This window comes from Eurytemora carolleeae, unplaced genomic scaffold (assembly GCF_000591075.1).
Source record: "Eurytemora carolleeae unplaced genomic scaffold, Eaff_2.0 scaffold534, whole genome shotgun sequence".
In the NCBI taxonomy this organism is placed as follows: domain Eukaryota; kingdom Metazoa; phylum Arthropoda; class Copepoda; order Calanoida; family Temoridae; genus Eurytemora; species Eurytemora carolleeae.
This window is the reverse complement of record NW_019396436.1, coordinates 191273-209400: the sequence shown is the minus strand read 5'-3', so window position 1 is coordinate 209400 and position 18128 is coordinate 191273. Positions and strand designations below refer to the sequence as shown.

At 32.8% G+C, this 18128-nt stretch overlaps 1 protein-coding gene across 2 annotated transcripts; it reads right to left on the bottom strand.

Annotated features, from left to right (window-relative positions):
- Positions 1-4472: 4472 nt before the first annotated feature.
- LOC111703311 (serine/Arginine-related protein 53) lies at positions 4473-6246 on the bottom strand. Of its 2 annotated transcripts, XM_023475216.1 has the most exons (3): positions 5365-6246; positions 5073-5268; positions 4473-4846 (listed from the first exon to the last, which is right to left on the bottom strand). In XM_023475216.1, exons 1-3 carry the CDS (start codon positions 6219-6221, stop codon positions 4574-4576), a joined length of 1326 nt encoding a protein of 441 aa, XP_023330984.1. In that variant the 5' UTR covers positions 6222-6246; the 3' UTR covers positions 4473-4573. The 2 variants fall into 2 exon arrangements, with proteins under 2 accessions (XP_023330984.1, XP_023330983.1); XM_023475215.1 differs by having other exon boundaries at positions 4500-4846; positions 5073-6245.
- Between the last annotated feature and the right edge of the window lie 11882 nt (positions 6247-18128).

Genomic DNA, 18128 nt, shown 5'->3' with positions numbered 1-18128 from the left:
AATCCCAAATTAAATGGGACGATCCTCAACCTGTTTAAAAAAAACAGGGAACAACATGGATACCATATCGTGATCTATTAATGCCACTACCATTGGGCGCAATCTTGTTAGATATTGATATCAATTGGAAGTTTGCAACTATTGATCCCAAATCAAAAGGGATGATCCTCAACCTGTTTATCAAAACAGGGAACCACATGGAAACAATCTTGCGATCTATCAACGCCACTACCACTGGGCGCAATCTTGTTATCGATATCAATTGCAAGCTCATAACTATCGATCCCAAATTCAAAGGGGTCGATCCTCAACCTGTTTATTAAAACATGGAACAATTACTCTCTCACAGTAAACATTAGGGAGTTTCTATATTAACTAAGTATATTTCTTCATTTTAGATTAGAATTGGGTCCTTAGCAGCATAATTACAAGTTATGCACTGTTATATATAATGTAGTTAAGAAATCACAATATGGGATTGACGGAGTTATATATCTTCGTACATTGAGTGGGTTAATCGCAAGACATGATTTACATATTATTTACTAAAGGGCACATTTAGCTATATGGAAAATGAACAAGATAATTTTTAATATAGGCCTATATATTTGCTACAAATGGGGAGGGAGAAGAGAATTTTGAGAAATATGGCTATCTATCCTGTATTTCTACACTTGAGCCACTCCATGTTTTTTCTTGTTTCTTTTCCATTCTTCTATATCTTCTACAAATACCGAGTGCTTATTAAAGAGGCCAGGTACAGTGGTTCCTGGAGAACGGGAGTTTGTTTTCCTTCCTCTTTCATGCAGTTGCATTGTCCTAAAAGGCAATTGACGCCATATTTGCATCATTTAGGTTGATCTAAGTCATCTAGAGTGTCTTCCAGTTCATCATAGGATACAAATGGAATATCTTGTTAACTCCTTTTGATCCCTCTCTGCATGGATTCTCCTTGTTGCTGATTTCTCTGTTGTTTCTGTGTTCTGATAAGATCTGTTGTGTTCATGTTGATGTCTGGTTCTAGAATGATATCAGAACCTGTGTTACTGGTTGACCACTCAACTTCATCTCTGTCTTGGGTTTCCATGAACTTATTCTGTGTTTCCATATCTACATCATCATTTTCCAGACAGTTAGGGGGGGGGGGGAAGGGGATGCTTCTACTCCTCCAGATGTATTGTTCTCCATAATTCCATTTTCAAGTTCTGCTTGGTTTTCAGGAATGGGATTAACTGCTTCATTACTTTCGTTGTTAGACATATTATCCTCCCTATATGACAAGTTTCCAGTTCATGTGCTAACTACAACTTTTGGATCCCTATACATGAATTTTGGAGTTGGCATAAGATTTGGAACTTCTCTCATCTTGTCTGTTTCCAAAACTGCAAAATGTGATGGATCACTTGGAAATCCATGAACACCATTATCTTCTTTGAATTCTTTTAATACATAAATGCTGACTAGCCAGGATTTTCCTCTCTCGTACACTTCCATTACTTCCGCTAGAGCTGGAGATATTTTCCAAATAATCTTGCACAGTCCAGCCCAATATGATCTTAGCCTGTTAAAGCTTCCAGGTATGATCTTTGGGTCAAAAACCCAGACCCAAGAACAGCATAGGGTTGAAGATTTGTCTCATTTTCATCAAGTCTTGTACTTTGCCTCTTAATTCCTGCATGTGTGGTGCATGATCCTCTACAACCCATTGGATAACTTCCTTCAAGACTTCTTATAGTTTCTTTAACTTGTTCCCTTTTATGATCTCATGTCTTGTTTCTTGACTCATGCTGTGCATGGCAGGTGAATATCTGGCAAACCTCTTCCTCTTTTTAGCTATCTCAGCTGGATCTCCTTCTAGATCTGTAGCATAAGTTATCTTGAGTTCTCCCACTTCATTATCTGCCTGGTACTCTTTGTTCTCTTCCTTCGTTGGTTCATTTTAATGATCTGATCTTGACAATGCATCTGCGTTCACATTCTTTATCCCCTTCTTGTGTATCACTAAAAACTTGTACTGGGCCAGGGACCCCCACAGATCTGTCTAGGTAACTAAACCAATACTCTGCAGGTAAATGAGCCATAGCCAGGGCCAGCAACCTTGAGTACACACTGCCTGTATGACATAAGCCGAACGGTATTCGTATGTAGCAGAAGGTCCCAAATGTGCTGACAAATGCTGTATAATCTCTACTGACATTTAGAGCCTCAATTAATAGCTTGTTTGATAGCTACACTTGTGTCCCTGTGTGACATTTAGAGCTCGATAAATATCTTGTTTGATAGCTATGCTCATGTCTCTGTGTGGCATTTAAAACTTAATTAAAAGCTAGTATTTGTATTGCCTCTGATAGCTAACGAGATTGCGGCGAAGTGCTAGTGGCATTGAAAGTTCACGGAATTGTAGCCGTGTGGATCTTGCCCTGTTTGACTTTACTAGCGGGCGGGATGTACCTGGACTGATACAGTTTGGTACGAAGTTTTAAGAGTAAGGCATTTACTGCTTCCCTATATAGGGAAGGTATGGTGGTATCCCTATAGGATTACTTGATTCAACTTTATTACAGTTCATCTCATGAATACATTCTTAGATACCAGCTCCTTCCTAGATATACAGGGAGTCCCAATATACCATCCTAGATATACAGGGAGTCCCAATATACCATCCTGGATATACAGTGAGTCCCAATATATCATCCTAGTTATACAGAGAGTCCCAATATACCATCCTAGATATACAGGGAGTCCAAATATACCTTCCTAGATATACATGGAGTCCTATACCATCTCAGATATGCAGGGAGTCCCAATATACCTTCCTAGATATACAGGCAGTTCCTATATACCATCCTAGATATACATGAAGTTACAATATACCTTCCTAGCTATACATGGAGTCCCAATATACCTTCCTATATATACAGGGCGTCCAAATATACCTTCCTAGATATACAGGGAGTCCCTATACACCATCTTAGATATACATGGAGTCCCAATATACCTTCCTAGATAAACAGGCAGACCCTATATACCGTTCTAGATACAATAATTAAGGACTTTCTACTACACCTTTCCTTTAAAAAACTAACTTCTTTTTGTTCAGAATTAGATATTACAATAAGGATGACCATTGACCAATGCTCTTTGCTCATGGACCATCATTGAAGGGGCTGTTTATATAATTTCAAGTGACTCTCCGTTTTGTGAATTCGATTCACAACAGTTCCTTTTATCCTTGGACTGATCAAGGATGACAAACTTATTTTTTTATCTACAGACTTTTTTCAAGCTGTTTACGATGTAGGAAATGTTGGAAAATGAACAAAGAATTTTTAGGATTTTCACGATTTAAATACATGTAAAGTCAGCTGCGTTGAGTGAAAGATGTGCGATGTAATCTTCCAGAAATTTGAACACCATTTTACAGATAAACTCACGGAGCTCTCTGTCATCGATTATCAATCAAAGGTTTAAAAATAAACTTGGTAAATTGGACATTCCTCTTTCTACATGTAGAATCACTTGGAATTCATTCTCCTTTAAAATCCAAATCTTTGTGTGTAGTTCAGATCGCACAGTACGCACCTAAATACTAGTTTAGAGTAAATTTCACATACAGTCCCTTTAAAAAATTAATCCATTAGTAATATGTTAACTTCTATCCGATGTGGTTTTGTAAAAAGAATTACCAAGGTCGGTTCTTTTTTGAACACTCCCTCTACTGTGCTATTCATCTGCGATGTCCCATTCCTTACCCTTCACATAATTGCCTTGGAAGAATTTTCACTGGCCTCATATCTGTTCATCTATCCTCTAAAAATTTCGATAAAAGTAACATTATTTCTTTATATCCCTAGCAGCGACCATTTTCCCCCGATCATTTCCCCACACTCAGCAATAAAAGGAAACATAGAGAAAATATCCTCCCCCCCCCTTCATCCTTCACGATATTACAAGAATTATATCGTTTTTGATGGACTCTTTCATTTTTTTTCCACCGACCGGCCTTATCAACTTTCTGTACCCTTCACTATACATAAAGAAATTCTAATTGAAAAGGCGGGGAGGGGGAGGGGGGGGGGTAAAGAACATTCGAACATCTCTTCAACCTTCGTTTATTTCCAAACTAATCCGACCATTCACTTTTTAACTATTATTAAGTTGACTAGATGTACTTGAAGAAAACTGAATACGGCAGGATGAATAGATAATCTTTTATTATCATTGGGTCTTATATTTAAGATGTACATCATGAACTAAGTAAATCCCTCAAACTTAATCTGAAGATATGATGAAGTGTAAATAAGGATTTTAGAATTAGCTCTCATCTCATATAGTCAAAATGCTGTGAACGCGATTTAAGGATTAAGCTGCAGTTAAAACAACAAAAAAATAATAATTTAATATAGAAAATAGTTAATCTTGGTACTTATTAATTACTTTTATTTAAAACTAAGATTTATTAAAATATATTGTTAAAATGCCAACTAAATGAATTTATATATTTTATATAAATATATGTATTTGGTTAATTTCAATGAATAGTTCATAAATGTTTAATATTTATATCATAAGTTCAAGCTTTTTTGCTATCAATGTGAATATGTCCTTCTGCTTCTTGATGATCTGAATCTGAATCTGTCTCAAGATCTATTTTAATCTTCTTGGTTTGTTCCACTCCATCATTATCTAGAGTAGCTGTTATCCTCTTTTCATCTCCAATAAGAGTATTCTCTACCTCTAGTCCTGTATCTGGTTGCTCAGTATCAATAGTGATCTTGATACTGCTGTTTTCTCCCTCATCCTCAACCTTGGCCTCAGAGTAAACATCAGCACCCTTGGATCCCAACTAAAATAAGATATTGATTGATTCTTAGTTTTTCAAGTTCAATAGATAAAGAAACAATACTAAACTTTACAGACAACTTCTGAAATCTGACTAATTTCTATCTTTTTGAAATTCATTAGGAGAAATTATTTATTGCACTCCTTTACTCTGTTTGTTTTTTTAAATTAACCAGACTCTATAATTTTATTTTATTTGAAAAACACTTAGTAATGTAAAATGAATTTACCTGGGTTTCCATATCAAGATGATCATTATCTACTTGAGCATGAACATTCAGATTTGAGACTCCTGCAGTGTTGTTCTCGTCAACACATTCTACTTTTATCTCAAGATTTATCTTCTTTTCTTCAGATTTAGAAGGATCTTCAGTTTCAGCTTTGGGTTCAGCACTTAAATTTCTAGGTTTGCTGGAATTACGCTTCCTTAAACTTTGGTTCTTGCTGGGTTCTCTCTTCTTTGATTCACTTCTAGGCTTTCTGGTCTTAGAAACATTTCTAGGTTTGCTGGAATTACGCTTCCTTGAAGAACTTCTAGGTTTAGATGAGCTTCTACGCTTCCTTGAAGAACTTCTAGGTTTAGATGTGCTTCTAGGTCTGGATTTACTTCTAGTTTTCCTGGGTTCTCCAAAAACAGACTGGGAAAGATTAATGATTTCATCAGTGATACTAGGAGAATCAACCATCTCTCTCTTCTTCGAAGCTGGTCTAGGCTTGCTGGCGGTGCGGCTCTTGGATACACTTCTCGGCTTACTTGGCTTTCTTGATGTACTTCTTGATTTGCTGGGTTTTCTTCTCTTGGATACACTTCTAGACTTACTTTTAACTCGGTTCTTTGAAATACTTCTTGGCTTACTTGTTTTCCGTTTCTTAGACACGCTTCTAGGCTGTTTCTTCTCAGGCACAGTTGTTTCATTGGAAACCGTAGTAGACTTTGGGGTATCTTCTTCAGTGGCAGGTTTCGGCTTGCTTTTTCTAGTAGTACTTCTAGACTTTCTAGGCTTTATCTTCTTAGTGGGGCTAGATTTGTCATTAGTTTCATCATTAGAAACTTTCTTCTTTTCTACTTTGTTAGATTTTTTCTTCGAGCAACAATCCACGCAAGATATTGTAATTATGATGGGTATCACAGCAAAACAGAGGATTAAGGTTGAACTAACAAAAAATGTCCAGTTTTCATCGGTGGAGTAGACTAGTCGAACAAATATTATTCCAATGAGAAAAGTAATTATTACCCACTGGACATACATTGTTCGGAGTAGGATGGATGTCATTCTATCAGACTCCAGGACAACTGGTTCCTCAAATTTACCATTTTTCTGCTCCTTGGATGTTTTAGGAAAATGGGACTCATCCACTTTTACTTTCACTCTCTCCATTCTATGGTTGAATGATTACTGATTAATGTTGCGAAGTTTTTCAAGCTTTTTCGCGCATTTCTAAAAATAACCCACTGATTTGTTTGGAACCTTTTCTTTCTTTCAAAATATTAAAAATATTAAACTTTCTTGAACCATTGGTTATAATGGAAATTCAAACTTGGCGTAATTTTCAATAGCAAAAAACCCTCCCATTATTAGGAAATAAATCATGCACACATACCATAAAGGCATCATAAAGAATACAATATTCTTAGTAGAAACTGAATGGGTATAAAATGTGAGGGACGGTACATACATATAAACATACGTACATAAAGTGGTTTTTTTTTGTTCATTTGAAACTGGTACATTCTGATTCTTTGTACCTTTATAAATATCAAATTTTTCAAACCAGTTAGACAGCACGTTATAGGCAAGAATTCAATACAATTCAATCTTCCACTTTTTTGAACAGAAAAAAGTTTCAAGGGTTCCGTTGCAAATCAGTCATTACCATCTTTGCATGGAGGGTCACTTGAAATTACGCATAAGTAAAAACTTATTTGACCAGAGCTGAAAACTTTAGAATGGGATATCCTTAATCCAGATCGGTTAATTAATCTGGAGATTAATAACAAGAGGAGAACAAGCATTATTCCCGATATCCACCATTCAAAAGTTCCCAGCTCAGTACGTTTTAAGTAAAAATTCAATTTCTATGCACCTTTTAGGAAAAAAGTTTGGTTTTGCAGCTCATTTTTAGTGATTTGTAAGTTATGCACTTTGCAGGACGTTTTTGGTTCAAACGCAGTTTGATGGCACGTTTTTAAGTAAGACTTTGGTTAGACAGGACGGTTTATAAAAGAACTCTGTTGGTCTGCACGTTTTTATTAAAGGCCACTGTAATGGTTTAGGCCATGAATCAAAAACGTCCCCTCAATAAAAACAAAATGTTTTTATTTTATTTTTAAAATTCGCCAAAAACCCGTAATTTGTGTTCTGCCACTGTTGATACATAATATGTTTATGTACGGAGAAGATGAAAAAAAAACTATTCTAAGTATAATAAGAGTAAAGATGGCGGGTAGAGGAAATGACTAGGATCATTAGCACTATCTGCTACTATCTACAATTAACAGCAAGAGAAGGATATAACTCCCAGACAGAGAGAGCCAGAATTTTTAATCATGTGACAGCTCAGAGGAGAGAAGGGTAGCTAAAAGAAGCTTGTTTTTAGGCCATTTTAACCCTGACAAATAGAAATTAAGGAAATTAAAACTAACCACAAATATTAATTTTGTAACCGCTATATCTTTGCAACTTGATAATATAAACCTTTTGATATTTTAAACTACTACTAATAACTTTACTACTAATAATTTTATAGTTTAAAATTTTAAAGGTCTACAACATCGGATTGACAAAATATAAGGATTAGAAAAGGATTAAAAATGAGTTTGAGAAAAATGATTTGTTCCTGTTTCGTTGAATATATATTTTTTCTAACTTTTTCAACAAAATTATGCCACTGTTGAATCCCTGATATCTACATTGCAACCCTGAAACCAATGTTAGATTGCAACCCAAGGGATGCAATCTACCTGATTAAGTTGCGGATTTATAGCAAAAACTCCATAAAATTTGTTAAAAAGGCCTCCCTCGTCTTTTTTGGATACATGAAATATTCTTGATTTTCTAGATTAACATTTATTTTTAATTCTGTGCTCTCTAACAAAATGATTTGTGGATTTTGCATCAGAGATAATAAAAGAAAATGTGAGAATTTTACACTTTTCAAAAAAGAAAAACGAAGATTTTACTTATTATTACCAAGATTATTATTAACTACGTAATAATCAGCTTGTTTACAATGTGCTTTGATAATTCTTCTCGTAAAATCCAAGTTTAAGGGAGCACAAAAACATACCGGAAGGTTTTATAGATTTTACCTTATCCTTTAGACAAGCAGAGAGTGGGATGCACGTGCACTCTCTCACCCAAAATTCGAGCAGTATTTTTCCAATTACTTCTTTTTCAGCTTAACGTAGAATTAAGCATATTACAGAAATAAAACGCATATGTCAAGGGCTACAAAAAAGTTTAAATGACTTGGTGAGGTAAAACTAAAGGCCAAGGCTGTGTGACACTTTAAAGTCAAGGCTGTCTAAATATTCAATGAATAATTCTCTTAATCATATCTAGATATCAGTGGTTCATAAACAACGGTTTGGTCCCTGTTAACTTGACGGAATTAAGGCAAAGGTCAACTTTATCTGATTTTACTTGTACGACTTTTTGACCTTGTTGCTCCTCTAGTTTTAATTTTTTTGCACAAGTATGAAAATGTAAAGTCATCCTGTGGTATGTTAAATATTCAAAACATTCCTATTCGTCTCAATAGCACTTCAACAAGAGGTGCAACCACTGCAAACATACAAGCCTCCAATTTTACGTGAAATTTATTTTATCTCTAGCCTGTGCAGTAGATTTAGTATTTTAGTTCCAGCTTGTGCAGTAGATTTTGTATTTTAGCTCCAGCTGCTTGTGCAGTAGATATTGTATTTTAGCTCCAGCTTGTGCAGTAGTTTTTGTATTTCAGTTCCAGCTTGTGTAGTAGATTTTGTCTTTTAGCTCCAGCTGCTTGTGTAGTAGATTTTGTACTTTAGCTCTAGCTTGTGCAGTAGATTTTGTATTTTAGTTCCAGCTTGTGTAGTAGGTTTTGTATTTTAGCTCCAGCTTGTGCAGTTGATTTTGTATTATAGTTCCAGCTTGTGCAGTAGATTTTGTATTTTAGTTCCAGCTTGTGCAGTACATTTTGTACTTCAGCTTAAGCTTGTGCAGTAGATTTTGTATTGTAGTTCTAGCTTGTGCAGAAGATTTTGTATTTTAGCTCCAGCTTTTGCAGTAGATTTTGTATTTTAGTTCCAGCTTGTACAGTAGATTTTGTATTAGTAAACCTTGAATCATTTGTAGTTTGCGAGCACAAGAATCTGAAAAACAAATATAATATAAAATATACTTTGATAAATTATGTTGCAGGGAACCTCATCTCTCACATTTCAATTCATTTTATGTTTAAAAATAGTTTTGATCTAGTTGAATTTGCTTTTTCGGTTTTTTTGAGTTTTCCTTGCTTGCTAATTTCCTTGTTTAATAGTTTCCTTGTTTGGTGGTTTCCTTGTTTTAAAGTTTCCTTGCTTGAAAGTTTCCTTGTTTGATTGTTTCCTTGTTTGATAGTTTCCTTGTTTAATAGTTTCCTTGTTTGATAGTGTCCATGTTTTAAAGTTTCCTTGTTTGATGTTTTCCTTGTTTGATAATTTTCTCGTTTGATAGTTTCCTTGTTTGATAGTTTCCTTGTTTGATAGTTTTCTTGTTTGATAGTGTCCATGTTTTTAAAGTTTCCTTGTTTGATGTTTTCCTTGTTTGGTAGTTTTCTAGTTATATAGTATCCTTGTTTGATAGTTTCCTTGCTTGAATGTTTCCTTGTTTGATGTTTTCCTTGTTTGATAATTTTCTCGTTTGATAGTTTCCTTGTTTAATAGTTTACTTGTTTGGTGGTTTCCTTGTTTGATAGTTCCCTTGTTTGATAGTTTTCTGTTTGTGCTGATGAGATCTTGATTACATTGACAAAGAAATAGTTGGGTTTAGTGAAGAGTGATGCTGATAAATGAAAGCATTTTTTTATTACTTGTGTAAGTACTCTGTACTCTGTACTTTTGATAATTTAGTTTTTGAAGCTTATGGTACATGGTGGACTATTTGAGGGGGTGGGGGGGGTTGACTTGTTTTTGTAACAAAGCTCCTCTTAAAATCCATTTGTCTTGTGTTTCATGTTAAGACTGGACAAATGAATATATTCTGATAATCTTTTCATTTACAAATATTGTATGAATTGTAGCAAGCATTGCTTTATAATGATTTCAATTTATAATTAGATCCTGTATCCTCTCAATATTGCTTTATAGAGAGCATAGTGCATAGGTTACGTATAGGAGATGTAAAGATTGCAAAAAAACATATATTTTACAGCTTTTTTATACAAAATTACAACGGATTCAGGATAATATAGATAAATATATAGATTCTAACAACCATTATTTAAAAGATTTAGGGGCGCCGCAAGCGTGCCCAAGTATTTGTTTGGTCTCAAATTCGTGTTTAAAAGTTTTAAGAGTTTTTACGAAAATTACTAGTTTTCCGTTGTATTTTAGAACTTCAATTCAACATTACTACGATTTAGAAACTTCTCTCAAAAACTAAAATAGAGGTTTATGGTGTAAACTGAATATTGCAACCCCCCCCCCCCTGATACCCAATTTTACGGTATAACCCCGTTAATTGTAAAAAGGATTTTAAAAAGTTTAATATTGTATGTAGATGATTAGTTGGATGGTTTGATAGTGTGCTCTTTCTTTTCCTTCTCTTGGGTAAACATACCTAATACTAATCAAATATTGTCTTTTCCTTTAACTATTATATATTTTACTATAATCATTCACCAGCAAACATAGATTAAAAGTTTTTTACTTATTTTTTCATTGTATAACTGTTAACCTCTCACCTTGTCACCTTAAATTAAAGTATATTTCACGTTATCTTTTATGTTTTCAATCATAACTTATTAAAAAAAAATAAGAGAAGAACAAAAACATTGTTAATGTGTACATTTGAACATCCGAGCTGGGCCAATCTTTGCCAGTCCTGGTTTGGACTGTCTCGCTTGGTCATTCAGGCTGCTTATATTTGAATTTACATCCACTAAAGCGGTAGAGGAACGTATATACGTAGTATGTTACAAGTATTGTTTTCCTGCAAATTTGACCTTCTCTTCTCTCTATGTAGTGGAATTCTAGCCCGTGTGTCTATTTAACCAATTCAAAAGGACAAACAAACTCTATTTATCCAACTCAAAATGGCCAATCCAATTTATTTATCTATATAACCAATTCTAAATAACCGTACATATAATCTATCCAATTCAATACAACAAACCAACCGTACATATATCTATCTATCCAATTTTAAATAACCAATCTACTGTATCCATCTATCTTACCAATTCAATACATCAAACCAACCGTACATATATCTATCTATCCAATTCTAAATAACCAATCTACTGTATCCATCTATCTTACCAATTCAACACATCAAACCAACCGTACATATATCTATCTATCTAATTCAATACATCAAACCAACCTTACATATATCTATCTATCCAATTCAATACATCAAACCAACCGTACATATATCTATCTATCCAATTCAAAATGACCAACCAACTTTATCTATTCTACATTATCCTTGACAAACTCTCTGTTTATGTTCAAAGAAATAAAGATAACCAAAAACTTTATCCGTTTGACCAATTTAAATATTTAAAATAAATCTGCCCACATCTTTTATTATAAAACTGGATTGTTAAAAACTTTCCTTTTCAAAGTTTGCTTTATCCTAAAAGTAAAAATGATGATTGAAATTTTATTAAAGCTTTAATTCAATACGAGATACATTAACAGTAAAAAGTAAAACGTAAAAAAATTATAATGTCAGTACACAATCATTTCAATGTTTTAATTGCAACAGAAAACCGTAATTTTTTTGTGTGACCTAAAAAAGAAAATTAATTTTTTTTTTCTCGGGGGTACTAATAATTTACTTAATTTGACAAATTCGCCTTTCGGAGATAACACATATGCTGCCAAATGAGTTTTCTGCTGGATTAAAAATTTTATCAAGGAACGGCTGTGAGTTTTCTGTTGGGTTTCTTGATTTTATGTTAGGAAATCCTGAGTTTTCTGTTGGATTTCTTATCATAAATCTAGAAAATCTTGATTTTTCTGATGGATTTCTTGATTTAATGTTAAGAAATCCTGATTTTTCTGTTGGATTTCTTGATTTTATGTTAGGAAATCCTGAGTTTTCTGTTGGATTTCTAGATTTATGTTAAGAAATCCTGAGTTTTCTGTTGGATTTCTTGATTTTATGTTAGGAAATCCTGAGTTTTCGGTTGGATTTCTAGATTTATGTTAAGAAATCCTGAGTTTTCTGTTCATTTCCCATGAATCTTCAAATCTTCCTTGGGGTTTAGATCATATCATTTTCTTTTATAATCCACATTCGACTCATGAAGGTAAAGGAATGCATGTTTGTATGCATAATACATAGTTTAATTTGTATTTACATTATTTATATTAAACCTGATATTATTGTATTTTGTAAAGGCATGGGGTGGAATGTCTCATATTCAACTTAATTCATCAAATTCCTTTTGCAAGTCTAAATTTGACAATGAAAAAATCATCAATTTTCTATATCTTTACGAAAATGTCCTACTCTATACGTCTAACTAACTAGATCAAATATATATATAGTTTATATATGTTGTATTATGCTTGTTATTGCCCTATATTGTTTCATAAATAATGGTTAGTAGTGTATTTATCACAAATTTATTGGGATAATACTTTCTTTATTTATTTTATGCTTTAACTGGTTTTAAAGGGACTGTCAACTTAATTTACTGTGACCAACTAAAATATAAAGTTTCACAAGTCTCTCTTAAAATGTATTAAAGGAACAGAGTATTTGCACGAACTCTGATTTTCTTATCCCTATATCTTTACAACTCAATGTTGTAAACCTTAGATATTCCATTTCACTTTTCATTATTTATTTATTTAGATCAAATAATCGAAGTTTAAAATGTCTAAGATTTACACCATCAGGTTGCAAAAGTATAGAAATAAGAAAATTTGCTGCAAAAAGATGCTAGTCACTTTTACAGAAGATTTTACAGACATTGTCTTGAATCGGGCGTGAGTCTAAACATGGGGGGGGGGGACTAAATATTACGGCGTTAGTTTCTTTTGGAACTGAACAAATTGAACAAATCCCTTATTTCACAAACAGTCCCTTTAAGAGAAAAAAATTATATTTTGCGTCCGAATAAGAAAGTTTAATTGCAAACGTACAAAAAACTTTTTGTTTTGATTGGTTCAAAACTAATCTTTCGGAAAACAGGAAAAACATTAACATTGTGTAACAAAGTTCTTGAAGTTAATAATACAACTGCTTATATAATATCTCGGCTTACTTTTTGTACTAGTCCTAGTTTAAGAATTTACGACAACAAGCAAAAGTACACGAAGGTGTACTATTTTTAGAAATAAAGCTGGAGGTTTATAATAATTTTGATGAATGATTACATGAGAACTGGTTCCTACTTTTAATAGATAAATAGATAGATAGATAGATAGATAGATACATAGATAGATAGATAGATAGATAGATAGATAGATAGATAGATATATAGATACATAGATTGTACACTGTACACTTTGTACATGGTAACATGAAAGCTTTATCCATCCAAACTTGAAAAGTTTACTTAAAGCCTTGCAATTAAGCTTTGTTTAAATCTGCTTTTCAAACTACTAATGCCCTCACTATAATGTTTATACAGTGTTAGTTTGTTGTTAAACTTGTTCTTTTTTATGTTTTTCACAATTATTTCTGTTCAATATTTTTGGAAGGAAAACAGCACTTATGCGTATTCTAATATATTGATATCACATTGTAAACCCTGTATCAATATATCAGTATATACAATACATACTACACATTGTACACCCTGTATCAATATATCAGTATATACATACTTGTTGACACAAATCACGGATCTTTAGATATAGGTTCGTAGAAACTCCTCTTAACCACAAATAAAAGTTGCAATAATATAAATATATTTCAAACCTACAAAATGCAGTTTTAGTAATAATAATTAATTAGTATAAAATTGTTTAATGTTATTAATAGGATTTATTAACTTACTAGTAGAGTGTGTCTGGGATAATCATGGAGTGATTTGAGATCAGAGGAAGGTCAATTTCAAACATTTAGTTGTTACTTTAGGAATAAAAACCCCGGTTGTTTAAGTAGAAATGCTATGGATTGCAGAATTATTCACGGATTATAGGATTCAAGTATTTACTAGTTAAAACATTTTGCTATTCAACGTTTTTTTTCTCTGTCAGGGACAGAGTATTTTGCAGAATATATTCTCTGGTTTAAAACTGATCCAAAACAAAGGTGAAGGAAAGGTAGACGACATTACGCTGGATAAAGTAGGAGGCAGATTTATGTGCAACATTGTACACTCTGTATCAATATACCAGTATATCTGCATTGCATACTATAAATTGTACACCCTGTAACAATATACCATTATATCTGCATACTATAAATTGTACACCATGTATCCATATATCAGTAAATCTGTAGTAAATGCTGTACTCTTAAAACTTCGTTCCAAACAAGGGTGTAATGCAAGGAAAGTTAATTGCGGTCGTGTATACTCTGCGTACACATTGAAACCAGTTTTCTTTTGGCGGAATTTGTAAACAAGAATAGATGCATCAGTGTTCATTTAGTATCCGAGGAGGTTAAAAGCATTAAATTTTGATAATTTTGATAATTCACATAATAGTTTTCTATGCGACCAGAATATTTCATTGATTTTTTTATGTGAAAGATGGATCCCATGTCAGGCTTTAACATCCGTCTTGTGTTTACGTTACCGCCCAGAGACAGTACACTGCAGTACAAAAGATGTGTACACTTCTGAAATAACTTTCCTTGCATTACATCCTTGGTTCCAAACTTTATCAGTCCAGGGACACAAGCAAAGCTTTCAACAAGCTATAACTAAGGCTCTAAATGCCACACAAGGACACAAGCGTAGCTATAAACAAGCTATTACTGAAATTCTAAATACCACACAGGGACACAAGCATTAGCTATCTATCAAGCCCTTAATTGATCTCTACCTTATACTGAATATTTCAAATGGGGTAGAATAACTAACTTACACTGTAATCAAAGCGGAGTTCTGATTCTAACTATAACTGTATTTGAGGTTTATGTGTAAAAAGTTAAAGTTAATAGACGTAATTACAATTCCTATGTTGTTATTAATATCATGATTATGACAATCATGTTACGTATTACAGCAACGACGAAATAGGCGCATTTAAGATGTGTGTATTTATATGATAAATGAGGATAAATATAACGTAGTTAAGTTATCTCCACACATGTTTATAAGTTGAATGTACATATTAAAGGGGTTTAAGCTAACCATGCTACATGTTCATTTGAAACGCAGTTTAAATGAATAATTGTTTTTTTTACGTAGAAGTTTACAAACATAGATAATTAATAATGTACAATGTACTGCAAGTTTTCAGAATATCATGTGACCTAATATTTATTACAAATATGCATACTATACATTGTACACCCTGTATCGATATATCAGTATATCTACATACTATACATTGTACACCCTGTATCGATATATTAGTATATCTACATAATATACATTGTGCACCCTGTATCGATATATTAGTATATCTACATACTATACATTGTACACCCTGTATCGATATATCAGTATATCTACATACTATACATTGTACACCCTGTATCGATATATTAGTATATCTACATACTATACATTGTGCACCCTGTATCGATATATTAGTATATCTACATACTATACATTGTACACCCTGTATCGATAACTCAGTATATCTACATAATATACATTGTGCACCCTGTATCGATATATCAGTATATCTACATACTATACCTGCATAATTGATCAAGACTGAATATTGCACTGGGGTGAACCAGAATACTTGGGACAGATGGAAAACAGAAACATTGAATTCACTTAAAGGGACAGTAAGAGAAATTTAAGTGACCTTCCATACCAAAGTTTTGTCTGATCAAGCATTAATTAGTTATCAATGTTTATAATTTAGAGAACTTATTATTCTTTTTATTGTTGCTTCTCTACCATAGTGACTTGCGCATTTCTACTGAACGAAGACATATAGAAAATCAGATTTTGACACTTTTCAAACTAGAAAAACGACAGTATCCACCACATTATTTTCAGATATTTGTTTCAAGGGAATCATTGTAAATCTGGCATTGCCATCTTTGCATTTGAAATTTCCCATACAGTCCCATGTAAACTTCAGAATCTATGGAATGTGTGTAGTTTACTAGACAAGCAAAACCAATCCAGTTAATAATCATTATCAAGTAATATTCTAGTATTCTGAATCCCTGTATCATGAATAAAAGATTAGAAATCATTACTAATCTTAGATATACTGCATTACAATAGAGAACCCAGAGAGTTTTCTCTATTTCTAAAATGAAGATTTGTATTGTGGATCAAGGAGTATGGATTGAAAATTATTGTGGATTAATGATTATTATTTTGGATCAAAAATATGGATTAAAATTCAAGTTTAAGCAGATTTAAAATTATGGATTGAACTCTAACCACAATCTTTAATTTTCCAATCTCTATATCTTTGCAACCTGAAGATATAAACATTTGGAATTTCAAACTACAGCTTATTGATCTCGCAGAGCTGGGAATTTTTGAGTTGTATTTGGAATAGAAGAGTAATAAATCTGCAATGGCTTAAAAATCAAAATAAATAATTTCGATAAGGTAAGATTATTTTCACGGGTACTGAATACTATATATATGGTACGGGACACGGGTACTGAATACTATATATGGTACGGGACACGGGTACTGAATACTTTTTATGGTACGGGACACGAGTACTATATAATATTACCTATATACAGTACAGAAAGTACATGATATTACCTATGTACAGTACTGAAGGCGTTGAATGTATTAAAGTCCTTGTTCTTGTTTGCATGAGTAAATCTAGAAATATATATATATATACAAATATATATATATATATATTTTTGAGTTGTATACCCGGCTAAATCTAGAAATTCAGATATGATATTAAAATTTTGCCATCAACAGGACGATATCTCTAGCATAAGTCTCGGAATTCAGAGACCGAATTTAAAGAGTTTGAGCCGCGGCTTAGATTTAAGCCAGGGCTCAAATATGGTTTATTCCAGTTAAATTTTTTTCAATTTTTCAAGATTTAAGCCGGCGCTCGATTGAAACCGGTTTTTGGGGGATTTGAGACGCGGGTTAAATTCATTAAATTCGGACACAGAACTTTTGTGCACGTCACTAAGCTATGCCGAGTCCATTAGAGCTTGATCCAATCAGGGTTCAGCCAATCTCGGATCAAACATTGATCTCAATTTTATACAGATTTTATACAGATCATTCAATGCAGCAAGTGATAAATTTTATTTAGGGATCAAATGTTGATCTTTAAAATTTAAAAAGTTCCATCGAGATCAATCGTTTAAGATTAATAAAACTCCATACAAAGGTTGTATTTATCTTTTTTATACTTTATGGTCGTTATTAATAACATCGTACATATATGGACTTTAATTTAATTGATATTGAGTACTGTTATAGTACACATAATCTTCGATCATTTTCCTATACAGTGTACAGACAGCTGAGGCCGAACTTTTATAATAAATCATTATATTATCAAAAGCAAAAATATTGTAAATACAAACATGTTATTGGAGAGATGCAACAGAAAGGAAACGATAAAATGATTAAAGGAAAGATAACAAAAATGAAATAAATTATATTCTATTTCCGTCAAATGATTCATTAACAATTCATTTTCATTAAATTGATGAATTTCTATATTTTTTAGCACTACTTTAAAATGTGTATTTTAATTATAAAGGAATTGACTCTTTGCCACAAACTCTGATTTCCTAATCCCAATATCTTTGGAACCCAATGTCGTAAACCTTTGATATTTCAAACTTATATTTTTCATAGTTTGAAATTTAAAAGGTTTACGACGTCGGAATCTAAAGATATAGGGATTAGAAAATCAGAGTTTGTTGCAAAGAGTCAATTCCTTTAATCTTTTTTATATTATTTTCAGTGTATATTTCAAATCTTAGTCAGCTAAACCATCGTGTTTA